Genomic DNA, 27,923 nt, shown 5'->3' with positions numbered 1-27,923 from the left:
GATTTAAACACTAGCTGGGCTAGTTTTCCTATGGGGAAACCCAAAACCGAACAGTCTCGGGAGGGCTCGGTTGCCCGCGACAGATGTCGCTACTAGGAGTCTGAGCTGGCAGCTACGGGCCTGATGATAAATTTATATGTTCTATTTATGGTGTTTCAGATTACCAATGTGGTCTTAATGGCTGTGCAGTGACACGGGAGTGATATTCAGACATCTGTTGTCATGCTGATTTAATGCCACTTTTATTTCCATGTGGCTTAAACATGTAGTATTCCAGCATGCTTTTCTAACAGATTAGAGGGTCAAACACAAGTGATAGTTAACAAACACATGACAGGACATGACTCATCCTCTAGTGGTGTACCTCTGTATCTTTTTCAAGCACAGTACATGTTAATTCTGATGAAGTGCCTTTGGGCCTCAACCATTTAGCACATCAGATACAGTTGCTTGTAATCTCCTCTGCAACTGGAGCCCACTGTTACATCATCTTTATCAGCACACTTAGCCTAAGGTATTTTAAATCATGGTCCATCGTTTGACAGCAAACTCAAGAGAAAAAAGTACCCCCAATTAAATGTATGCATTATGCAATTTTGTCATCAGACTGAGGCTAATGCATGACCAGTGGAGTGGAGTGTTATTTAATGCAATACTGCTTGTTACATTTTAGGGGTCTTTTTTCCCCATGTTTTAATAGTAGGTTATTTTGAATTTTGTAGATCACAGAAGAGTCAAAATGCCGTTGTACCTACAGCCCTTGAAATAAACATTTGAAGTTTTATGTCTTTGACATATTCAGAAATGCCATTTGATAATACCAGTGGGACTTGAGGATTGAAGAAGTTGAGATTTAGTTAGCACCTCTTCTAATTCTACAAAAATAACCACTAGTAGATTGTATATAGTACACAAAAGATTCCAGGTCACCTCTGTTTTACACTCTTCGTACTCAATTTTTGGGTTTTAGAGTCGGATCCTCAGTCGGAAGCCTGATACAAAGATGCAAGACAAGTGAGAAGGTGTGGACATGAAACGTAAGGGTGGGGGGGATCTAAAGTTGTGTTTTCATGAATCGATTTCACAGGACTAGCTTTTTCTAGTACATTTCCATGTCAGTCCTGCAAAGCTGCAAAACTGACAGTTGGCTTTGCCGACAGACCCTCGGGCCCCCCGCACATGTGTTGACGGTCACGTTACTATGGCACCGAATAGTTTCTCCTCTGGCAGCCTTGTAATGCGAAACCTCAAGAGGGCAGCAAGTTGCAGCTAATTTGACAAGGTATCGCTCAACCTGAAATCATTTACTCAGGAGTTAATGCGCTGTACAGGAGCACAACTTAACCTCACACAATGTTCTCTGGAGGGCGTGTCCAGGTCATAAAGCGGGCCACTTCTTCTGTGGGTACAGTCTGATCGGCGTCCTGGAGCTTCCTTTGCCTTCCTGTGGAAACTGCGGCGAGATCGCCGCTCGCTGGGGAACAAACGTCAATGAAATATTATGAACTTCCTCCTCTGCTGCAGATACAGCATTTATAAATAGCCGAGGTTATTTTCAGGCACCACTTGTGAGATTTACTCAGCCCCTGGTCTGGTTCTGTCTGGGTTGAGGCTGCACGTGGGATCCGGTTACAGGACCATGCCGCAAATACATATCAGCATGAACCTGCGGACTAGAGGGCAGCCTCTTCTCCCTTCCACGCTTCAAATTGGCACGAGCCGAGCCAAAAACCGTGCACGTACACACCTTGTGATGTGTGTTTGAGGCACACGTTCAGTCGTACATTTGAGTTCCTTCACCAACCATGGTTTAACAACTCAATCACATACAAATATCCATTATAGTTTGCACCTCACTGCTAATTGATTTTTGAGAACTTATATCTAACAGTTGAGATATTTCATGCAAGAATACTATAAAAATATGTTTAAGATGTCAAACAAGCACATGTATAGTTGATTTTTCTGATCAAAATAAACATTAGCATTTAAAGTTTGTTATATGAAAGCAATGACAGTTCCTTGACACAGACTGTTGAACTGTGTTCAGTGGCAAAAAGCAACGTAGGTTGAGATGTTGAGAACACGTCTCGGGAATTAATATCGGACTGATCTTTAAGTCCAACGTAAAACCAGATAGAATATATAACTATAAATGACATTGTTTCACAACTACATTAATATAAATATCCGTTATAATGTTAGCCTGACGGAATAGATTTTTTGGAACTGATCACAAACTTGTCAATATCTAAATCAGATGCTACGTCAATCAATGGTTGAGCGTTGACGTGGCTAAGGTATATTTTGTACTAACCTTTACAGGTCATTGCTCGGTGTGTGATTCATCTCCTGCATGCTGAAAAAAAAGGAAACGCGTAAAAAAAAAAAACAGAATAGAATACAATACAATATTCCTTTAATTGTCCCACAGTGGGGAAATTCATATCGCAGAAAGTTGATACTGCTGTAGGTTAAGTTAATCATGTACAGCAGTAAGGTATACAAATATCAGTAAAAATAAAATAGAAATAAAAAATAAAAGATAAAAAATTACAAAAAAAATCTAAATAAATATATATAAAAATATAAAAAATAAAGAATATAAAGAAGTTATAAACAGTATAAATGTGCAAAAGTGGCCTCTAGCAGCATGCAACAATGCTAACAGCGGCCACACCTGTGGGTGCCTGCATGTATGGGTCACTGTGAGTGAGTGACTGAAAAAATTAGTGAAAAGAAGTATTGAGATCAGGCCTGGGTGTTAAACAGCCAAACAACATTGAAAACTCTCCAAATTAAAATAAATTCATTTTGAAGTGCAGAACAGGACAGGGAAAGAGCTGCTTTTTGACCTTTCATGGTCACCACAAGTAATCCATCCTCCGGACGCAATCGTCCGTGGCGATGAAGTTGGCAGGCGGCGCTGTCTCTTCGGTCTCGCGCGATACCAGATGTGATAATCTGGCAAAAGAAGTGAGGAAGCAAGTGTTCTTTGACACCAATTGAGTGCAAGTGCACTGTAACCAGATCCACATTTAGATTTACAGATTTCTTTTTTAGCCACTGCTTCCCTGTGAAAGTTCCTGTTTTCAATCTTGTGATTTCAAGCAGAGAATATAACGCTTCGAATTTTGTTTTCACATCACATCATCTTAAAATGTGCTCTTGCAGAAAATATTTAGTCTGTAATACATCATCGTGGTTCACTGTTTTCATTTAATGTGATCGAACAAACATGGCTGTCAATCACTTCCATGTCATACGTTCTTATTATAAAACAACCGGGCCTGGCAACACATCTGCTTCAGATGTGTTTGTGAGTGTACGTGTGTGTGTGTGTGTGTGTGTGTGTGTGTGTGTGTGTGTGTGCGCGCACGCGTGCAAGCGCAAATGCTTGCTCACATTTATGTGTGCGTGTGTGTGTGTGTATGTGTGTGTTTGTATGTGAAGGCCAAGAGTTTCCTGTTGATGCCAGTCTTTCGGTCTTTCAGGAATGCCTTCAGTCAAGGTCAGAGGTCAAAGGATGTGTGTCGCTCTCATTTCCCCTCCTCTTTCCAATGCAATGCCCCTCAGCACAAAGGAAATGTGCTTGTGCATGCGCGCGCACACACACACACACACACACACACAGACATTCAAGCACACAGTGCCACATGACACTCATTGGCAGAATATACATGCGCAAAGGCATTTGTTTTCAAGTGCTGCCATCTTTGGCTCATTTAATATTTATCCAAGTAAGATATACATCATGTGATGACCAGCTCGATATAGCAACGCTCAGACAAGAAATCGAGGAAATATAGAGCATTAGAATTCAGAATCAATAAATGGCTTTACTTATTATAGCAATGTAAGTTTCATAAAATGAGTGGACAGTTACATGAGAAATTTCCCTGCAAACAAATTTGGTAAATGAAGAAAAAAAAAATCTCTTATGGAGGTATGTGCAAAAAAAGTTATTTGTAATTACTTTAAACAAGGCATATTAAGATATCTAGAACCTGCTAGTTTATCCTATTTAAACTAAATAAGATAGTTTTTTGCTTCCATATTGGGCTACAGCTCCGTCTCATTGGTCGTTAATCACAGAGAAGAACATAGTTGTGAGAATTCCTCCCTTGTTTGATTAACAATGACGTAACGGAGCGCCAAACGTAAACCGAAACATCCTCTTTCCAACGGCTTCCTTGTCGCACAGCTAGTTGTCATTGTACAACACTAGTGAAACTGATGTCGGTGTTATGCGAAGCGAGCGACGTAAAGAACGACCGGGAAATTCTCGTGCGGACAGCATGCGATCCAGACAGAGCAGAGGCATCGGGGGTCAGGAAGGTCATGTAAATGATGTGTATTTTTTTCTGTTGCGTAGACAGTAATGTATGGCTGCAGCGTCACACTGTCCCCCCACCACCATCGCCCAACGCCGCCCCTCGCTGTCAGCATTGTGTACGTCTGTGTCAAGGCTTGTCCTTGGGGACAGGAAACACACTGCGAAGGCAGCACAAGTCCCTTATTTTTGTTTTTAAAAAGCCTGCGGCGCAAACGCGTGCCTGTTGCGCATCTTCTAAAGGGGGAAACGCGATTGGGTTCCGTCTCACACAAACACACAATCACGTCACGAGCACTCAATCTACTGGGTGGGTACTGGGACTGTCCAAGGCAGGATGCTGTGTACGGGAGGAACTTGTCCGGTCCAGGACTCGGGTGTGTGTATGGGCATGTTTTTGTTATCTCTCGGGGACTATTTCTGGTATTAACAATGAGCTTTTCGGGAACTGCCATCCTTGCGGGATCTTTTGATAGTCCAAATGTCTTGTTTAAGGTTAAGGTTAAGGTTAAGGTTGAGATTGACAGTAATGTGTTTATAATGTGTGTGTGTGTTTATGTGTGTGTGTGTGTACGTGCTTGCACGATCTGGCAGGATATAAGTTATCCAATAAGTGCCAAGTGGAAACAAGATAAAGAAGACAACTCCCTTCATGGGTATTCTTGAATTTAAAATCCTCTGCAATGTAATCCTCTACAAAGAAAAATGACCGAATATGAATATAATAGATCGGTGTTTTAACACCATATTTTAATCTTCACTGACACACACGCACACAAACACACACCCACACACACACACCCCAGTATGACAAGAAACACACATCCTCCTCATTTGACATCCATCTTGAGCTCCATATCCTCCCTATGATCCTTCAACCAGAGTGGTAACATCCTCTGGTTGCGGCGAAGGGGGAAGCTGGCCTCACTGTGACTCTCCACTCTGCAGCAGGTAACACCCCAACTCGAAATCTCTGTGCGGACAATCTTTACTTTCAAACCGGAGCCTGCCTTGTAAGTCCAGAGCAAAGACTTTAAATGTATGGTGTTTCTTAGCACGTGGCGGGTATTCGTGAATGCCCTTTTTTTTTAATGTAAGTATCACTGTTTTTTGCTTTTCAGGTCTTCTGATGATTTTTTTTTTCCCCCTCTGTTTGACTTGAGCACTCGCCAGCAGTACCCGAGGGGGGGTAAAGGCGGCAATTTTTTGCGCTGACTAAGTGGACGGGGAATAAACAGCTCGCGACACTGAGTCGGACAAGGGACCCCGGGCGGCAAAGATGATGGAACTGAAGATCCAGCTGATTCCGACGGGAGAAATCATCCTTTCTCCAGGGAAAAATGGAGAGAGCTGCTGCCACAATTGCAAGGTCAGTTCACACAGTGTGGTCAAGGCCAGATCTGGAGTCAGATTTTTCCGCTCGTCCTTCTATCCCAAGGGTTTCGGAGCAGCTCACTTGGCAGAAACTAATGCTGATACAGCTGAGGTTACAGGGGTCATCTCTCACGGGTTGGGGGGGGGGGGGAATGAGAAACATATTTTAATAACTGAATTATTTTTTAAACCAAAGTTCATGTGCTGATTCTAAAAGTTGTGATTAGTTATTATGTTCACATCCTGTTTGACTTTGAAATGAAGAGAGCAGGTAATTCTTCTCTTTAATGACTTCCAGTGACAAAGGAATGCAATACATCACATTAATCTAAACAGGATGATCGCACAGTGGATGAGGTAACAAAATTAAAAAAAAAAAAAAAAGAAGAAAAAAAGGAAAACTTGTGGTGCTGAAGCAGACTTGCCTGCAAATCTTAAAAAGATTATATCATACTGAGGGAATATTTGAGTGACAAGTATTTCGTATTGCTCTGGTGTGGTTGCCATGAGAAGCGGGACAAACACGGGGAACGGGATATTTTCAGCGAGCTACAATTGAATTTGATACCACGTGACCTGTTTGTCATCCAACAGGCTTCAAGTCTTTACAAATAATCACGGTGAGCTAATATATGGTCAAATGAGGACATCCCTTCTGCTATAACCTTACAAAATAGTAAATATGCGACTATTCATCACGTTAAATATTCCTCAGATCTGTGAGACTTTTTGATTTTAATTATTTGGATTTATTCTTGCCCATTGAATCTGCTTTAGAACTGGACAAACCTTCCCTAACAACCAGTGCCCAACAGACATGCATTCCTTACAATGACCAGGAGAGGGTGTTTCTAGTCAAGGCTACAGACTTCCTTGAGAATTCTCACTTTTGCTTTCCTGATTTCAAGTTACTCATTTCAAGTTTTTTGTAAATATTGAGATGGGCAGTTTTTTAACCATTGGCCAAGTTTTTAGAAGAACAATACAAGACAAAGCAGCTTGTGCTTTCGGGCGTGGCTACCTAGTGATCACAACCGCTGGCGCTGAATCAGGGTGGAGGCTTTTAACCTCAGCTCCACCCTCTCAGGTCACAGACAAAGGAAATTAAACTTGGGATTTCACCAGAAACTGTATACAAAAGATTTTTATCTCCTCCTGGTGGCAGGGTGCACCGCACGCCACCTATACATTATTCTGCATTTTGCCTTGCGTTGATAAGATGAGATAAGATAATATATCCCGAAACAAATTCTGGTGCCAAGACAACTGATGCCTACATTTCGATACATTATACATTTCCCCAATATTGTCAGGACAACGATCCATGTTCAAGAGTGGTTATTTGATCATTTTGTTTAATGGTTCAAATCGCTGCTTGGGGAATGATTGGCCAGATGACGTAACGCTTGACACGGTGGCAGTTCTCCTGAACAAATCCTGCTTTTGGAATCAAAAGGGGAAATAATGCTAAATTTCTGAACAGTTATCGGTCTTTTTGCTTGCCACTCAGCGTTGCGATGGTCTCACCCCAATGGCTACCCTGTCGTCATGACGACATCGCCATGTTGAGTGTCTGTCTAGGATAGTTAGCTTCGATTCCTGTTAAAAACAGTCAAACAGGTAATAGAATAATGAAGGATTAAGCTTGAGCAAGTCAATGGTCATTTGAAAACAAATATTACAAGGAAGAATGGATATTGTATCAAGATCCATGAGCATTAGAAGCTGCACATGCTTCTATGTTTATGTTCCTCCTTGGAACATAAGAAATTCACAAGATAAACATAAGGAGTAACAATGCTTCCGTACATTCTTTTCGACTCGCATCGGATAGCAAGTGATCAAAATATTTATGAAGGCAAGTTCAGTGCAATCTGGACCACGTCTAACTTTTGTCTTTTCATTAGATTACATCATATTCAACTTCATTGTCATTACAAATGTACAAGTACAAGGCCGTGTAATGCACTTTGGCATCCAACCAGAAGTACAATAAACAGTAAGTGAAGGATATACAGTGTCTATCGTAGCCAAGGTACACAGAATTAGTTCTTTTTCTTTTGCAATAATGACATAACATAAACATCTCTGCATATTTGGGCATGACCAGAAAATATTAGTTCGGGGGCGGAGATCAGATACTCTGAATCAAGCCGCCACCATGGAGCCTCTCTGAAAGAGGTTGTAGATCAGCACCACAAATGATGCTCATTGTTGAGTGTCTTAAAATCAGTAATACATCTGGAAACTTTATCACTTCAGTAAGTAAATTAAAAGCATAACTCATATTGACTGGTTACTTTCAATTATCTGTCATCTGAAATGGGTCAAGATTAAAATACATAGATCCCATCCAACATTAGCCTGCACCCCTCTAGTGTCTAATTGAAGCACCTACAAAACTGATGTTTATGAACTGAACTAACGACCCAGATTTAACTAACTTGGCGATTTTTGGTGCAGAAAAGTGAAATTTATATCACTCAAACGTTTTCACTGGTGTGAAACAGCATGTGTTGAACTCATGTGGGAGGATAATGTTAAAGACAGCCGCTGTCAAACACATAATGCGATATATCTAAGGAATGAAGGGAGAGGGTGTGTTTACAATCAATCCTCCTGTGACAGAGGGCACCGTTTGATAGAGTGAACCAAGGGGCTGCCGTGGGAGCTGGATGTACAGTTGGAGGAATGCAGGGAGCTTAATGGAGCCTGCTGTGCACCGGTCAATGATGACTGGGGAGGTGTGGAATGTACTGTAGTCAGGATGGGAGGAAACGACAAAGAAATTCCTGTACACTGCTTCTCTTTTTTCCTTTTCACATTCCTCGCAGGTCAAATCAGCGTGGCTGTGAGTGCAAGGTGTGTGTCCATTCGTGTGTTTTTGTTTCTGTGTTGGGCGAGACATAGGTTAAAGGTGAGGGTTAGAAATTTCAGTAAATGGCTGCATTTCTTTTCCTCCCCTTTTCACATTCCTTGCAGGTCAAATCAGCCTCGATGTGTTAGGCAAGGTGTGTGTTGGTGTGTGTGGGCGTGTGTGTGTGTGACTTGCATTTTCATACTTCTGGTTTTGAGATATTTATACTCTTATTTTGATAAGTATTAGAGCCCTTACTCGAGGAACATTCAGCCCATTGGTGAGATTTGTGTGTGTGTGTGTGTGCGTGTGCGTGTGTGTGTGTGTGTGTGTGTGTGTGTGTGTGTGTGTGTGTGTGTGTGTGTGTGTGTGTGTTGAATCAATTTATACCCAAAACCCCACAGCTGTTTGATGTGATTTATGATTGTCAGTGTGCTTGCACAGACAAGGAATGAATAGGACGATTAAAAGAGATATTCTGCAAATTCATTCAGAGATTTTTTTGGGGTCTGTTTCCCAGTATTTTGATGATTTAAGCAGACGTGCAAAGTAAAGTGAACCAAGGTGAAATTCCTAGGGGTTAAGAACAATTTAGCAGTTCAATTCACTAAGACAATAAATAAATAAAGAAGTAAAAATGACCATTGCTATATTTGTAACCTGGTTAATGCTCCAAATGGAAAGGATAGTGTAAGCTGTTGGGGAGGTATCCTGTGTCCAGTGAAGATATTTTAGGTGCATGTGTGAATGTCATTGGTTTCAGGTGGTTCAATGCTGAATCGATCACTCCCCCCTCTGGCAGTGCTGGTACATTACAACACAATCGTGCTAATGACAGACAGCTCCTGCTCCAGGTCACCTTCACCCATCATCTGATTAGAGATTTTTGTTGACTGTTTTGCTTCTTTGTGTTCTTTGACCTTTCAGAGGTCAGACTAAACACTTACCCTGCATATGAGCAGGCAGAGGTCGTAAGATCAAACGTTACAGCATAACCTACATACATAAATTACAGCATAATTTTTGTCTTGTGTTGTTCATGATTGGTGTGATTGTGCATGTGACCTTTCAAGAGGAATGCGCGCACGCACACACACACATGTACACACAAATGTTAATTTGTCCATGCAGTTGTTAACGTGCCCAATCACACTGACTCCAACTGAATTTGTTGATTTATATATACATTTAGAGTGTCAGATTACAACTGATTCCCAAACTATCCAATATGTCGCAAGTTTTACAAATAAGCCAATGGTTCAACATCGAGTCTACTGCTCAAAAAAATAAAGGGAACACTTTGAAAAACACACTACAGGCTGATCCAGTGTTGTTGAAATGTTCTTAAAACAAGTCCAAATTATTCACTGTTGCTTCCTAAGTGGACAGTTTGATTTCACATAAGTGTGATTGACTTGGAGTTGAATTGTGTTGTTTTTCATTTTAATTTTGAGTGTGACTCCAAATCCAGACCTCTATGGGTTTATACGTTTGATTTCCATTGATAATTTTTGTGCAATTTTGTTGCACAAAAATGTTTCAACTATGTAAAGAACAAAGTATTAAATAAGAATATTTCATTAATTCATTCAGATCTTGGATGTGTTATTTTAGTGTTCCCTTTATTTTTTTTGAGCAGTGTAAATTGGCACTACGTGGGAAAAATGAAGTAACTTACTTGATACTTGATTTTTGGGGTACATTTTGATAATACATTGTGGTGTCCTGGGCAGTGTCTCAGATGTGATTGGTCAAATGATGATGTATTCAAATGGGGTGTGGGATATAGATCAAGGAACTGTTATAGCTGTTTAACGTGGGGTTACAATATAGTGGAGGTTGTTCACATATGTCATCATGTTACTTATGTTATCATGTTGTCAAATGTTAGTTTGGGACAAAGGTGCAAGTGAAGTTGAATGGGATTCAACCGTTGCACTGCGATCAGTGTTTGGGGTAAAAGCCCGACCAAGGAATAGTCCTGCTTCGTCAATTTTTAAGAGCAAAACCCAGAGCTTCCTAAAATATTAACAAGTAGAGAACATGTCAAATATTTTCTTTGCTGCAGAACTGCCAAAGTAGTTGAACCAGTGGAAATACCACTGATTTTGCAGCTAAAGCAACTGTGACTGTATCATTTGAGTGGACATGAGAAAAGGCTTCCAACTTGGAGATGAGGCATCTTTACTGGGAAACAAAAGAGGACCTGAAAGCCAAGTCTGGGTTGAAAAATTGGTGAAAGACTTTTGAGTTCACAAGAAGGAATTTAAATTTATGTGGGTTCAAACCCTAACAGGGTTTTGAAACATGTGTGTGAATCTGAAGTTGCTTTGTTTTGTAGCAAACTGTGGGTTTCTGTTCTTGAGAAATGCCGAGACAGGAGTATTTCTCAGGATCACCTAACTGGACTGTTGCTTGACTCACGGTTTCCACATAAATCAACACTTATACAACATTGGATAAAACAATTAAAACATAACAAAGCCATGACTGAATGACACCACAGAAAATCCCATTAAAACAGCCCTTCAGTCTATGTCCCATCTTCCAAAGCTCTTGCCTCTTTTCCACATCCAACCTCTTGGTCAATCACATCCTGCTGGACCCTTCAGAGACATAAGTGTATTAAACGTAAAAATACAGCTTAAGCTCTTGTCGGGGAATAATGCAGTTATAGAGTGTTGACAGTACTGATTCTGCCGAGGGCCGTCATGCGGAGGCTGCAGGGGTGTGTTGGTTTCCATCACCATTACATGAGTTCCTGCAAAAGAGCATATGATTGAGTGAGTGTGCCGTTTAGTTTTGTTGTTTTTTTGTTTTTTTTTGTCAAGTTGATGGCATGAGTATGAACAGGCTGCAAGTAGAGAACAATCTACAGTGACTTGGTTTCAGCATTCAGAGAGCATTCACATACAAGAACATCCAGGCAGCATTGAAATCAGCTCTATGGGGTAATTTTTAGCCGTCTAGAGGAGTTCACGGAGGTAAAAGTGGTCACTTCGCAATAAAAGTCTCAGCACGGGCGTATGGGACAGTTGAAATCAGCATGGAATTATTGATCACAAGGGGAGGCGACTCTGGGGAGAAAAGTACATCATTAGGGCAAGCAGTCGTGGAGTCACGCTGTGGAAGGGAGGTATTTTCTGTCTGTCCGGAAGAGATGAGGAAATATGAGAAGGGCAGGTACAAAATCAAAGGAAAAAAAATGATGAGGAAAAAGATAATTGAACTCAGAGTCCTCAGCAGCGCCGTAGTCATCATGGTATATCATCCACCGGGTCCTTGTGATTATTAACTGAGGCTGAAAGAGTACAGCAGATACATCATGCTCAAAGTTTATCAGGACATTAAGTTCAACCTGACCTTCAAATGTGTGTTTTGAGAGTTTGAAGATGGAAGATTTTTTTTTTTAATTCCATTCCAAGACTGCAAACCTTTAAGAGGAATCCAAATGATGAATGTGAAATTTTGAACATCTGCTGCAGCAGCGAGAGACGGGGCGGGGGCAGTGTTGTTGATATTGTTATTTATTTTTTTTAAGTAATAATCAACTTAAAAACAAAATAATCAGCTTTTACTGGGTGCTTCAGAGATCTAACAGGCGTAGTGGCCCCTTCACTGACGGTAGAGGGAAGAAGAACACTTCATGAGCAGTTTGATGCGCCCTGGAGCTTTCAGGACCAGTAGGGTGTTGCAAGTAGACGATAACCATTGGACACATTTTGCAACACATTTTTTTACTACTGATTATTTTATATAATCTTTGTCATCCGTTTTTTTTCCTTGTTTGTGATTACTTTTTTTTGTAATAACCCCGAGTTTAATTTTCACAGACCCCCTCCAGTAGTACGTGAAGGGGACAGCTGAGGACAGCTGCCACATGTAATAACAAAGATCCCCCCCCGGCACTTGTGGTGAAATGTTTATAGAGAAAGCAACGGTCACATTTGTGCATGTCGTGGCTAAAATATCTCTTGGGGGGGTCGGGGTGGGCTCTTGTTGAATTTCCTTGGTGATATAAAGCTGTCATTTCTCCCATGAAAGACACCACTCCCAGCCAGGTTGAAGGGAAACTGAAGTTAACTGCTAACTGATAAGTTAGCATCTGCTAAATGATAAGTTAGCAGCTAGCAAGGCAGGTAAGCTAGAATATAAAGCCGTGCCAAATGTGTCTGTGACCGTGTCGTGGAGGCGGACGGGGGGGGGGGGGGGGGGGGGTTTGAAGTCCCGCTGAGGCTGCGGGTGTGGGACAAGCCGCGGTTGGAGGGTGTAGTAGCGGTGGGAGGGTCACACTAACCCGGCGAAGCTGACTGACACCAGTCACTGACAACAGGCGGGAGGAACCGGACGACTCCGTGAAGGAAAGCCGTCAGTCAGGAGAGTTGAGTCGAGTCTCACCGACGGGCAGTTTTAACCTCGGCTTCTTTTAAAAGGTACGTTTCAGTTGAGCGTTCAACTCTTCACTCAGCGTTGGTTTCTTTTTTTGAGTACTGCGTATTTTCTTAACGCTACCGAACCGCGAATGCAACACGTTAATGGTTTTATCAGCCCTAACTTTAGTGACAAGCCGGTTAAATGTGGAAAGTTGTACCGAATATTAGTGCGACAATGCAGCAGCTCAACGCTCGAGTGTGTGGGCTGCGTGGAACCGTTTGATTTAGACCATATGAGGGTGACGGGGGGGGGGGGCTGCCAAATTCCGTTCAAAAAATGTAGTATTTTAATTCAGCAGATGCCTTTACAAGCCGTCTCGCATGTTACGAGACACGATGAAATCTGTGTCGCATCCATTTGCCATGTCCGTCAGTTCTGCAAGAGTTAAATCCATCAACCCTTTGCACTTTTAACGATATTTAAACGCTTGCACCTCCCTTTCTGCTGGTGCTGCATCGTTTCTTAGTACACGGAAGCAGTAAAAGTACTCGTTAATGGGCCTAAATTATTGTTAAACTCTTAAATAAAGGGACTAATGGTGCTTCTGTTTTATGCCCGTTTGAAATTGTAGACGTCGGTTGAATCAGCACTGTTTTAGGTGTGTTTATCCTGCCGGGAAAGAAAAGTCCTTCAAATTATAGATGTAGTTTTGGTTGCGCTTCAGTTTGAACTTCCCAGCATTGCGTGTCGCCTACGAGGATACATGTTGAAGGCAATGCGGTAAAATTACCGCCACGCAGTGTTTTGGCGTGAAGCTTACAAATCCTTGTGGTTGGTCGTCTTTTTATAGGAGCCAGACAGACGGATTAGTTTACCTCACAGGTTGTGTATTACCTTTGAAATGGCTTGATGAATCCCGGATCAACAGGAGAGCTATGTGTAACCTTCTTTTCAAGCAAAGAGAAATTCTATGTGATGTAATAATGATGAATGGCTTTTTTAACCATCAGCACGCAAGCCGATTGTTCTGATTTTTACGCTAAGCATTTTGTCAGTATATTTGCTTTCCACACAATTGTCTGCGTACAGATACATGTAAATTTCAATGCTATAAATGAGCTGAAAAAATGCACGGGTGCTGAACATGCAGACTACAGCTGTGAGCGTCTAAGAAAGTGTCACTATGAGTTATAAAGGCTTTGTCAACAAATTTGCACCTGTTAAACGTGTGGATCGTAAAAACACAAACTGCACCTGTTATGTAGTACAACTGTTTATACCTAAAATAGTGGATCCTTGTGAAATATGACTAGACAAACATGTTGGTCAGTCTCGCTTTTATTATTTAAAAATGTTCTTATCGTTAACCTTACTTATACGAGTGAGACGAACCACCAGGAGGGTCTTACAGAATGTTGAATAAACCATTTGAATGCCTTTAATGACAATGAAAAGAATAAAACTGCAGAATGGAGTCACTGTGGGATATTCTTGAAGCTGCTTAGGGTTGTTAACCTGTTGCTTGAAGGTCATTTGGAGGGCAGGGCCAATTGGTGTTTGTGGCTGCCAGCAGCTGTCACCTGGCACTAAGATGACTGTCACTTTGATATAATCCTCTTTAAATGACAGCTCATGATTGGCTTTTTAGAGCAGGGCTGTGGAGCACAAACAGCGGTGTGAGAGCTCTGACCAGAAAGTAGGTCTAATGTGAAAATGTCTGCAGCTGTTCAAACAAAACACACAGTTTTGAATATTCGGTATGCATAGTCTGTGATTATCCAACTCTGCAGAGAGCTCACATCAATGCTCTGCTGTCAATACATTTTTCCAAAGCTGTTCCCTGGTACGTGCTCTTGTGAGATGTGTTTCCGCTTGGCTGATGTGGTGCAGCGACAGAATTTTTCTTTAGTGCCTCATGAGGTCTTTTCATAATATGGGTTTTGGTGATATTTCTGGTTCATTGATCAGACAAAAGTGTTATGATAACTTCTCGTTTGGAGGTGAAACCAGCTTGTACTTCACATCTGCCTGCTTCTACACAGTAAGTCTTTCACTCAAAGCTATGTCAGCACAAACAGTAAAAAAGATTTGCCTTTGTTCCAGGCAACCTGTCGGCGTCCCCTAATAGCGTCCTTGTTCGCTGTATTCGAGGGGGAGCCCTTTGTACCCCTCATCATTTAATTCACTCCTCTGCTGCCTCCCCTTGTGACAAAGCCATCATCTCATAGTGCAGGGCTGTGACGTCACATATATTTAGCACAGCAGCCTCCACTCTCACAGTGGCGAATGTACAGGTTGCTTATGCAGATTATTTCTGATTTATAGTCAGATGATTTCATTGTCCACATTTTCTTTGTCCTCAGTTAACATCCAAAGTGTCTGATCCAGTAAGACTAAGTTTAATGGCCATTGTTTCCTGTGTGCCGATCTCTGCGAGTCAGACATTGCTTTATATGGTCATAGTGGTTAGTGGGTCCACTCATGGCACATTCCTTACCTCACCAGCTCCATAGTTGAGGGGATCCTGAAAGTAGTAAAACTAACATTTTTGCGGTATCAACTTGTCATAGATTGTCCCCTTGATGGTCCTTGGATGCTACTTTGAGAAACTCAGTTTTGAATGTTAAAGGACCTGCTGTTGACCGGGAGGGGAGGTTTTTCTGATCACGCCATGCTGCCCCCTTTATCCAGGTGGATAGGATACACCTGATTGTATGGCTGGGAGCCAGACCTTTAGCATCACCTCTGTGACAGGAAATACTCTCACCTTTGTACTTGAACTGTGTTTTGGGAAGTTCCTGTGTTTGCTTAGTTTCAAATTCCCTGAACTTTTTCATCAACCTGGTTTGTTATCTTGCTAAAGAGAATGCTTTAGAAACTTCACATGCAAATAAAAAATACACTGGATATGTCCCCAAGGATATAGCAGCGGCCAAAAGAACCAGCATCTCTGACCTTGAAATAAACAAATGAGAGCTTTCATGGTCGAGAGACTGACAAGAGATCGCATCCACCTCGCTGCAGTCATGGCATCCACCATATGTAGACAAATAATTAATGGAAAAAGCCAAGCTTATTTGAGCACACTAGTTGTCATTGATGGTGGCTGATATGTGATAATACTTAAAGTGAAACCTTTAAAAGATACATTATCCTTCAATTAAAACATGAAAACCGATATTTTATGAACCGGGGGAAGATGAATCGGACATTAAAAACCTTAATTTGGAACAAATACGCACATGATTGGCATTTGATTTTTAAAACATTTTTTGGGGTCTTTAAAGCCCAAAATGTATATCACAGCAGCTCACAAGGAAGGTACAATGAAATAGAATTATGTGTTGAAATTGGCTCTCCAACCACAATATCAAAGCTCTGCTAATGGAAGTAAAGAAAATATTTCTATAATTTTTGCCAATACTTCACTATTAGTTCAGAGGCTGTCTTTTTACTTCTTGTGTTTTACATAGGTGAAGTGATGTCACGGATTGGTGGTAAGGCTGTAGCTTAGCTCCATTGTGTTAGGAGACTTAATTTGTTCTGAAACTAACTTAAGCACATAAATATAAATATTCTTTGCGTTATTTTGCAAGGACAAGCAGAAACTGGTCTTTACTCAGCATTCCAGAGTGGGTTGAGATGAGGAATCTTCTTGTTTAGTTGCGTTTTAACTGCACATCAGACAAATGTCCGTCCAAGTCAGCTTTCAGATTCATGTGTTCTCAGAGTGTTATTTTTGGACTGGCACATCTTGCAAACAGCGTGGCTCTTACTTACTTCTTTTATGTTTAAGCCAAAATGAGACCACACTTACTGTAGGCTAGAGGCTCTGCTAAAGTTTTGTCAAATTCTAGGATAAAGTTGGTCATGTTACTTTCTCCAATCAAATCAGTACAAACAATCATTTTAATCATGTAATCAGGTAAACAACAATTTACCTTTTTTCCAAGTGTAAGTTGTCCTATAGGAAATGAATGAATGATCTAATGTAAACATAATTAAATGTCATGTTTTTACTTATCTGCCATGAATCTCGATATGTGATTTGTAAAGTACTGTGAATTGTGTTGTTAATTTCTTTAGAACTATGAGTTGGTCTATGACTATGGTCTATGACTAAGACTATGGTCTTGTCAAACCCAAATGTTCAGCGATTAAAATGGTTTAAATAAAAGGCTTCCATTGTATTTTAGAAAAATTAAAACATCACACCCCCCCACACTTCTTATCACCCTTACTTTCTAAACTTCATCAAAGGTTTCACTTCATCATTGTTTTTATTTTGTTTTGGTAATGATAAGGTCATGATGATGAGGAATGGTGCACATGATGAGGCCTGTTCAGGAGAGACTAATACCTGAAGAGTTCTAGTAATTTGTTCTAATCTGGGCTTGTCTATAATCGAAAAGCTGCACATCCATCATGTTCATGATCTGAAATGTAAAGATTTCACTGCACATTTCATCTACGCGAGTTTGGTAATCTGTGAATCAGCATTCTATCTCCATCACGTGATTGGTAGATATTGAACAAAGCCTCCAGCCTAATTACTGCTGAGGTGTCTGTTCTGCCTGTGATCGCTTTGTGACCTACATCTTGAATGTCATTGATCGTCCTCTCCCAGGACTTATTAGTTGCTAACTGAGGCGGGAGGCTGCAACCAATAGAGTGGGTACCTATGCATTAGGAGCTGAGGCGGTGTAAATTGGGATTATATACAGTTTCCCCATATTTTATATGGAAAAATTTAGATGGCCTTCTAAAATAGAGGGGAACAGAAAGAATACCTTCCATCTTCTTTGGACATCTAAGTAGAATGTTTTAACGTGAGCTGTTCATTGTCCTACATTTCAAGTCAGATATGGCTCATTTCAAACCTGGCATCTATATGAATCCAAACATTCAGAGTACAGCAAGAGATATGCACAACTCCCTATGATAACATTTGGCACACATATCAGACTTGAATAAGCCAGAAGCCGGACTGATAAGGTCTTAATCTCCCTGCAGTCCCCAGTACAAAGTGCATTAAGAGTATTGGCACTTAAGTCTTTCTTTAAAAGACAGTAGGGTTGCTGTTTTAGGTTCACAATTCAAGTTTATAGAAAAGGCTACTGATTGTTAAACAAAAATTACAGGCTTTCTTCATTATCATCATCATTACCATCAGCTCTCACACACGTGACACCCATCAGAGGTGTATGATGAAATAGGATGAAAATAGTTTTAGTTCATCGAAACATTAGTTTACGGTCCACTTATTTTGCGAATGATGAAACTAAGGAAAAACCCTGGACCAAAAGCCAAGATCTAGTCGCTTGAATTAAATGATCTTGTGATGGTGGTATGTGTTGGATTCAGCCAGGATGTTTAGATGATGACCGGTGGTGATAAAATAAGTTGTGTATTTATAGGGAAACGAGTCATATACTGGAATAGGAAGGTGTGGGTGAAAATAACTATTGATCGAGGCTCCCAGACATTAGGTGATATAGATATAAAGATGCCTCATGAGGCCATGTTTATTTGAGCCTTTTCCAATATTTGAGTGCGTGTTACTTAAAACAGATATTATGTGAGCTGGGAATGCTTCATAATACGAACTGAAGACATTTAAACTCTAAACATCATTTGTAGGCTTTGATCCAAAAAAGGGAAGATCATGGAGCAACCCCTGGACAATAAGAATTGATGAGCCCGGTGTGTAAACAAAGAGAATTAGAAGTAGTAAGAGTAACCGTCTTGCTAATAGAATGTACTTTTAATGCAGCTTTGTCTCAGAGTCTTAGATTATGCATAGTTTTTGGAATGATGCAGTACTTCTTGAAATACAGGAAAGATGAAGGAACATGTCAGACTGTGCTATCTGTGTGATAAATAATTACAAACAGAGTTGTGTGTGCGCGCTCATATTTTCCAGTAGTTTTTAGACTGCTGCTGTAGGCAGCAACTTTAATTTTTTCCTTTTAAATTCCTCATCCCAAAGCTTGTCCAGCAATAGAGTGAGGCCCGCCCTACTGGGAATAAACCTTATGAGCGACTGAGTCTCAGGGTTACAGCATTGCCTGCTGTGGCACTGGAAACCACCCTGGAAGTGAGTCAAACTCCATACCAGCCTCCCTGCCATTTTTGTGGCAAATTCAATTAGAGTGGTTCTGAATTATGGCAGCCCAATCTGGTATTTAGAAGTAAAACTGCTGATTTTGCCTAACATTCTTTTTATGTTAAACTAAGTTTAATTAAGTCCCATGAAGCATCAAAAATATCTGAAGCATATAATTCATTATATACAATGTGCCATAAGCTTGGTTTTGCTCATTTCCAAATCTTTAAGCATTTACGTCTTGTAGATACGTTAATTTCATCACAGTATGCTGTTTTGGGAAGTTAAATCAGGATGAAATTGAGTTTGAAGGTCGGTCTTTCTGTGTGGCGTTTGTATGTTCTCCCCATGTCTGTGTGGGTTTCCTCTGGGTTCTCGGGTTTCCTCCCACAGTCCAAAAACATGCAGCAGGTTAATTGGATGAAAATCGGGAAAAATTGCCCTGAATGACTGAGCGAATCAGTGTTTGTCTGTATATGTGGCCCTGCGATTGACTGGCGACCAGTCCAGGGTGTACCCTGCCTCTTGCCCGATGACAGCTGGGATAGACTCCAGCATCCCCCCTGACCCTCAGTGCAGGAGAAGCGGCAAACGATGGATGGATGAAAATTATTTATATATTTTGATCATTACCGGTTTTATTTTATTTTTATTCTATTTTTTATTTTTTATTATTCACAATTTTATTGGCTATTCTTTATTTTTATATGGATTTCTATTTTGATTCTTCTTCACTTTTTTCTGTGAGCAGGACCTGCTTTCAACATTAAGCAATTTCTCCCCTGAGGATCAATAAAGTATTCTGATTCAGATTGTGATCAGTCACCAACACAACCCACGAAAAGCACAATAAAACTGCCGTCAGTATATGTATCAAATGGTTAGTATCAGCCATTTTGACAGTGAAGTCATTCCTCCCTTCAGCTCCAAATTAATATCCCATGAATATTTGTCAAACTAGTTGCCTGTTGACAGTGTCTGTTTAACAAGGGGCTCAGATCCTCAGTATTTAGGTGTTCATCACTCAGTCAAATTCTGTAATGTAACAGTTGGGTCTTGATTTGAAGTGACATTATTACAATTCCCTTTTGATGAAATTAAACATACTATTAAATGATGAATCCATCTACTGTCTGATCGTATGGCTGCTACGTATTGCTACTTAATCTGTCGGTCAGATAAACGAGGTCAGGGTCCTCGGTCGACTGAGGTGCTTGTTCATTCTCTTTCCACTGAGCTGACAGGCTCCCATCTTAATTTTCCAATGCTCTACAATGTCACATAGCCTCACCTGCACACTTTGACTCAGATTAATCAGACGATACCAGGTAACTTGTAATCTTTTGTCATCTGGTCTTGTAGGTCTTCAGTATCCTGTCTGAAGTCTTGGGTTTGTGTATGTTTTAGGTGTGTAATGGGTTTATTTAATGCTGTTGTTAGCACCACTCTCAATATTTCCAGAAGTGTTTTGGACATTTCTAAACTAGCTAAAGCCATATAAGTTTGAAAAATAATCTGTGTATAATTATAGACTCAGAAGTTTATTTGAAGTCCTATTAATGTGTCTCATTGTTTTTATACATAAAGCCTTGCCTCCCACACATGGAGAAACTAGGTGGTCTGCGGAACAAAAAACACAATGAGGACGACAACCGACAGTGTACCAATGTCACCTCTAAGTGTAACAGTAAGAGGCCTGTTCACCCAGTGAACATGGGGTGGCATTTTCACTGTCCTGTAGATATGGTTTAGATATAGCTGGATGACTGTGTGTGCAATTATCCCAACTTGCTATACATTCATGTGTGGAGGTGTAGTGCTGTCCTGAACCCTCTGGATACTTTACTTTCACATATGTAATTATACTACATTCTATATACTACATTCCAATGTTCTGTTCATGTTCCAAACAAAACAGTGTTCGTGTTCTGTTTGGTTTTCTGTTTCTTCTGATTCCCATGTTGTTAATAGCATAGCACACCCACCCACCAACCCTTTGTTTGTGATACGATACCAGAGGAAAATCTGTTTTGTTAAAACGAAAATGAATCTGTTCGCGGTGGAAAATTTTCAGACTGCCCCTAGTCATGCAAAATTCAACATGTAGAAATAATCACATAATAAAGTCCTCCGCTCTTTTGAGCTCAGTTATCTCTTGCTAGCCTGATGTGTGTGTAAATGGAGTAAGCAGGAATGTTTACATTACAGAAAAATCTTGTTGTACGCAACTTGATTCAAAAGATAAATATTCTCACTCTTCCAAATCAATAATTTACCGGATTGATTGAGCTTACGAGTTTTATAAAAATTAAATAATACTAAAACGCAGTAATTAAATACACAGCCCTTTCAGGTTTGCAATGTGAAGCTCATATGCAAGTGCTTGAATCCAGATTTGTTGTACTACACCACATAGTGCATTGTCTTTTCAAACTTTTCTCTTTGTACATCATATAATCCCTTTGGTCGATAAGGTCACTGGGTCGTTATTTTTAAGGTACCTGTTTTAATAAGGTTGGATCATATGAAGGAAAACACAATCACAATACTGAGAAGCCACAATTTGATATAAATATCATGATATCTGATGAGAAATTTAGAGCACACCTCTAATTTTACATTTGTTTTATATTTGAAGTTATTCAAAAAGAAATCTGAAAGGAATCATTGAAATGTGCCGTAAACTTTATTAAAACAAAATTTGGCCTCTTTTAAATAATTCCTGGATGATATCCAACTGATTTATGTTTTACTGATTTTTAATTGTGACTGAATTTACAGCTTCCATATGGTAATATCCCACATCAAAAGACTTATGACTTATGTCGACATCTGCCTCAGCTCTAAGCAGCATAGTTAATATGGAAGTGTGTCAAACCTCTGACTCATGTCATAATGTGTCTGAAATTAAGGCATGTATGAATCATTTTATACATTCACAGAAGAGTCAAATGAAGCGTGTGCTGCAGTACAGTTTGTAAGTTATGACATCCACCCTTATTTTACATTCTGCAGCCCTAAGTTGAGTGGATTTGTCTGTCAAAACCCGTCAACTTTACATGAGTGTAAAAGTGCACTGCACTGCGAAACAGAGGTGAGATTGTAGATTCTTATGTCAAAGACCGTCTATGAGTTGCATGCACAGAAGAGCGTGATTGTACAGTTCGGTGTTTTGCATAGCCTTGACTGCTGGAGACAATACACTAAACTGGCCGCCTTAGTTAAGACTATAATGTCCTCCTTTCTCAGTGTGTTTTTGTTAACCTTTAACCAGGTCTTTTTATGGAGTTTGATAATGTCAGGACACTGAACAGGTGTGGCCTTGGATTCAAGGAGAGGGAGGAAGGAAACAAATGTAGAATTTGCTTTATTTGTGTTTTGCGGTAGAGAAAGGGAAAGCTAAATTTACATTGTATTTAGTAAGCAGACATAGCGGAAGGAAAAAAAAAAGAACCAATTGATTCAGCAAAAGTGCAAACACTTGATGAATGGGATTAGTATGGCAGCCACAAACGGAAACTTGACTGGTTCAGCCATAAACTTAGGGATATCATAAATTCATGCCTTAACCTGTTAAAGTTCTGATTGTTAAGATCTGGGTCATGATTATGGATTGGACCCAAACCAACATGGCTGTTCTTCAGACCGCGACACCTCTGACACTGAAAGTGAAGTGTGTAACAAACAGGTCAGGCCCTTACCAGGACAGGCTCCATTTCATCGGTCATTCTTTCTCTGGGAGATCAGAGTTTGAGGGAAACCTTGGACAAGCAGTCTCATTGGTTTGGAGTTTAATGTTCATCTGTTAGCACTTTTTTTCTATTGCTCCACTGTTCAGGTTAGGCTGGGAAAATGGGAAAAAATTCTCAGCCTCTGAACACATCACAAATTGTCACTGCTGCTGTATTAGCTTCATGCATTTATTTCTGCTATGTTGCATATGTTACATTTGTTTTATAAATCAGTTATTTTGGTCACCATTCAACATATCTCCCACAGCCCTGCCCAGTCTAACATTGTGTGTGTGTGTGTGTGTGTGTGTGTGTGTGTGTGTGTGTGTGTGTGTGTGTGTGTGTGTGTGTGTGTGTGTGTGTGTGTGTGTGTGTGTGTGTGTGTGTGTGTGTGTGTGTGTGTGTGTGTGTGTGTGTGTGTTTGTCATAGGAATGTTCTGCTTTTTATACAACTGTCACTTTGCATCTGTTTCCAGAGTGATTAAACTCCTCTGGCATGATAATGAACTTCACATGGGTCAATTAATGCTTTCATTTGTAAGCATAGGCAGCAAATTTTTTTGTGTGATGTGTTATTGATGCTTGTCTTGTGCCTGATCCATTTGTTAATGTGAGATTTAACCATTGATGTAGGCATTGTGAATTTAAGTCATACAGTCCAGTAAATGGCTGAAAATACACTCATATACTTATGTTTTTCAAACATACTGTTGGTGATTTATAAGGAATGTGGTCTCCCTCCAGGGGCTGCTAACATTCCAAGCACCTTCATCTAGTTTATGTAAAATACTTATAGCAATCAAGCTAACACTTTGAGCATGGCACCTGCTTATATTTACTACTGCCTCTCCTGCCTAGTTACAGTTTAATCATTATCATGGGAATAGCAGGACAAGTGGCATGTTTGTGTGAGAATTTGTTCTAAGAACTATGGAACTGTCATGGCTCTGCAGACTGACAGAAACCAAATGACAGGAAGCGTGCTGCACATTCTGTAATGCATATTTTTGACAGATTTCCTTTATATGTATATGTCCATGTATGTCTGTTTATGGAAATGTACATGAAACTGAGTTGTAAACTTGGTCTTAAAAGGAGACTGCGGTTTAGCTAAAGTTGTGTTCTAGTTGGAGGGCAGAATCAATGAAACCCTGTCACACACTCTGTGCTAGTCTAGCAGTTGTGTCTATATATGTCTTTCTTGCGTAATCCTTGGTAATTAATCATTAGAGAATGTCTAAGTATATGTGTGCATGCGTGTCTGTGCATGACAAAACTGCTGTGCCATCGTCTCGTGCTGGAAGTAAAGTCTATGTTAAGTTACTTACCAGAGGTTCCCCCCACAAGTCAGGCAGCATGTGCTGGGTTGCATATAGGTTGATGCTGACAGGTCAGTGCTTTAATGAGTAACTGATGGTCTCGGTGGAGCAATCCTGTACTGTCACACACCGTATAAAGTCCTTTCTTCTAAGTCTACCCCACAAATACATGAATGTTAAATGGGTGGAAACAGACTGAGAGAGGATGCGAGGAACACAACGTGTTTTCAGCATATCAAATGTTCCCGTAAACAATACTGTTGTTTATTTTCTGTGACTTCGCTTTTAATAATCTGTTAAGTGAAAAAGAAGACTGCAAGAAAGCGTGATGTAAAAAAAAATGTATATCCATACACACAGGGTAGATCACCAACATCTTTTATACAATAATAAAGTGAAAAAGAGGAAGTGCTTGGAGTCAACAGGAAATCCACTGTTTGGATTTTTTTGCAACTTAGGTCAAGCTGTTATGCTGGGCATTATCAGACTGCATACATATCCTTAGGCTGAAATTGTGGGCCATGTGTCAAGGTTTGATTGAATACTTCCTTTCTTACATAATGTGGTCAAAACTTATGTTGTGTTTGTGTATGTATGTAATTGTTTAGGTATGTCAGTGTCTATCTATATGTGTATAAATGTATATGTGTTTGTAAATATAAAAAACAATATATAAACCACTAGTATATATGTATGTGTGTGTGGGGGGGGGTATATTTAGAAAGATAGATAGAACGTGTTGAATCACAAACTTTGGGTAAGGGTTATGTAGGGGCCGCTGAGCTTTTCCCTAAGTAGGATTTTTTTTCTTTTCCTCCTTTGGTGTTGAAGTTCTTATTCTGTGAAACGAATAAAATCCTTTATATTCCTTAATATTCCTCTAAAATCAAATATTTCATGGTCATAGCTCATCTGCTCGCTGGTTGCTTTAATTCCAGACCTAAAACTTTCCATCCTCTGAAAATTCTTAGGTTAGAATGATCCGGAAAGTACATCCAGAACCATCGATGGAATACAATAAAAGGACCCTCTATTGCAATAAAGTATCTTGAGTATGCTAAAATAGCAGCTGTTTTTCGTGTAATTATCATCTGTTTAAGTCTAGAGTAGTCTGCACTCGCCCCAGAGTCTGTAGCACTGGCCAGTACAAGGGACTGGGGGAGACTAACATTTTTTGAACATACAGATAAAGGAAGTTCGGAACAAACTAGGATGAATGTGTACACCAGAGCAGATGTATGGAGAAACAGGCAATGATTGCTAAACCAAAGGAGTAGAGGAGCATCATGACAGATATGCACTGGAGGTTGAAAATAGTGGGAAATGGGGTTAGAGAAGGAGAATGTCCGTAATAGTTTGAGTTCTTCCTCAGCAAGTCACTACTTGCCTCTTTGACTGTGAGAGTAAAGCGTGCTATTGTTTTCTTTTGCCTTCACTCATTTCTTTAAATTCAAAATCGGCCTTTTGCTTATGTAAAATCTTTTCTGATTCAGTGTATTTTATAGTATTATTCAATATCGAGAATATTAAATATCAACACTATTTTGACTAATTCATTGGAGGGGTGACCAGGAAATTCCAATCAAGTTGTAAAAAGATCTGGGATATCCATACATCTAAAATTGCAAATCCAGACTGAAATAATACAAAGTGCTTGAAGCTCACCGAAAACATGCCAACAATTTTAAATAGGCTGTTGATTTGGATTGGTGTTTAGCAGTTAGAGCCTCAAATCAGAATCCATATAGAAAACTCCAGTCTCCCAGACAGAAATCTCCTCTCAAAGATACAGCTGCCTACTCAATTCAGCCCAGGGTTAAGTCTTCAGAAAGGACACGAGACATTTGAGGAAATGCCTGCATAACCAAACTGCTGCCACAGTGGAAAAGTGGGTGTGTGTCTGGGTAAAACAGGGAGTGTCTCCATATTTGTGTGTGTGTGTGTGTGCGTGTGTGCGCTTGTGTGCGTGTGTGCGTGCGTGCGTGTGTGTCCAAAGCTACTGTCCATTTTCCCCAATTAATCTAATCTCAAGCCTGCTGCTTTTGCCTGCTGCTGTTCAGCTTTGTCCCTAATATGTTCACATTGGATCTGGTCCTCACAGACACACACATGCACCCCTGCACACACCGTGATGATTCACTTTAGCCGGAGTAATGAGGGCAGCACATAAAATCAATTGCAGCAAGAAAGGAAGATTTTGACCCATTGCAACTCCCTTGTGTCAACACAGCTGTGGGCCTGCATAAGCTGTCAAACCACTAGTTTAGTGGGAAAATACACACAAATGCTCATGTTCACCATTATATTTAATACCTTAATTTCACCTTGCTGTGTGAGTTGCACCATCTTTTACCAACTTCCTTCGGCTCACCCCCTCCCCCCTTTTTTTTTTTCAACACTTTTGTCATCATGTTTCTCTTACTTCTGCCCTCTTGTCTCAGTTGCTCCACTCTTGTTTGCCGCCCACATGGCTTGCATTCTTTCGCTCTGACATCACGGCCGCCCGTGCTGCCATTTAATTTTTTTCCTCTTCATTTTCTTCCTGGTTCTCATTCTTTAAATCCTCCTTTGTCAGCCCCTTTTTAAAATTTGTCTTCAGATATTTCTACATCACCAGTGGAAACAGATTAATTTTGCCTGGGGGCGGAATGTTGCTGGGGGTGTTCGGTTAAAGGTGAGGGCTGGAATTGGAGATGGAATGACACTCTGGTCAATGTCAAGATTTAGTAAAGTGTGTTGAAATGAGCACTTTGCCTTTTCTTCCCTCTTTGATTTGTAGTTTTTGAGTTTATGTTTGAGCCTCCTCTTCATTTTTATTACAGCTTACACCAAAAAAATCCACTCTATAGATAAGAAAGGCCAAAGGCTTTTACAATATTTAGTGCTCACACTATATTAAAGACTTTTATTTGGACTGATTACTCATATATATACTTTGTAATGGTCCGGAGGGAAGTCAAAAGCCAGAAAAAGACATTGCTCTGTGCAAATGTGTTCCTCTGTCACTTTTTATGCTATGTATTACACAACTGTGAATCAAGCGGAACAACAAACTCCAATATTCCAAACAAGGCGTGGCTCCCTTAGCATAACTTATAGCTGAGCTCAACAGTACAGACATACCATTTTTGGTTAAAAGCCAGCTATGACAGTGCAGTGGTGTCCAGTGGGATTGAGGTTTGTTGTAGCGATCATGTTAAGCAATACTTGAAGATACAGAGTGGGGTGGGGTCATCATCTGGACTAAATGTTCTTTGCCCTTGAAGACCATATAGTATTGTAACAGGGTTAGGTTTAAAAATGTAAGAAATAAAATGAAATTGTACCTTGTTTGACCTTCCTTGCATTAACGATTCTGCTAAATGACGCCATGGTGGCATGTTTCCTTCTACGTAATGTTGCTCACTTTAGAGCCTGAACAATAACAAATTCTTGAGAGCAAGATAATATATCGATCACTCGTGATATTTTATGTGTTGGGATTCTGGAACTAATTTACAAATATTTCAGAAGCCGCAATGGCTCTTTGTTGAGTGGCGGTATGACATTTAATTTTAGAAGAAAGTGTTAAAATCCACTGCTTATGCCAAACAGGGGCAGTATTTCACTCTGTATGAATATTTAGAATTTGAGAAAAATTGGATAGATGGTATTCAACAAGTTAAAACAGCTCAATATCAGCATCAGCTTTAATCGGTGTCCACATGAAATACCAATATTTATATCACAACCTGCATTTGGCAAATGTACATTTACAGCTGGGTTTGTGCTGGAAAGGTGTGTAACTTAGATATAGAATCAATCAGATTTTCAACAAATCAATATTAAT

The 27,923-nt window shown here is 40.2% G+C and overlaps 1 protein-coding gene across 2 annotated transcripts in view; it reads left to right on the top strand.

Moving 5' to 3' along the window:
- The first annotated feature begins 5,517 nt into the window (after nt 1-5,517).
- Nucleotides 5,518-27,923, top strand: part of LOC147235302 (unconventional myosin-Ic-like) — a 57,940-nt gene continuing 35,534 nt past the window's right edge. The window contains exon 1 of one of the 2 annotated variants that reach the window (XM_086142392.1): nt 5,518-5,702. In XM_086142392.1, the coding sequence (XP_085998518.1) occupies nt 5,613-5,702 (90 nt within the window). In that variant the 5' untranslated portion in view covers nt 5,518-5,612. Of the gene's footprint in view, nt 5,703-12,870; nt 12,998-27,923 lie in introns of those variants that run through there. The other variant, XM_086142401.1, reaches the window with a different exon arrangement.

This window comes from Fistularia commersonii, chromosome 3 (genome assembly GCF_037954325.1).
Source record: "Fistularia commersonii isolate RoL2024-O1a breed Wild chromosome 3, RoL_Fcom_v1.0, whole genome shotgun sequence".
NCBI lineage: Eukaryota > Metazoa > Chordata > Actinopteri > Syngnathiformes > Fistulariidae > Fistularia > Fistularia commersonii.
Note: the sequence above shows the minus strand (reverse complement) of the source record. Positions and strands in the feature narration are given on the sequence as shown.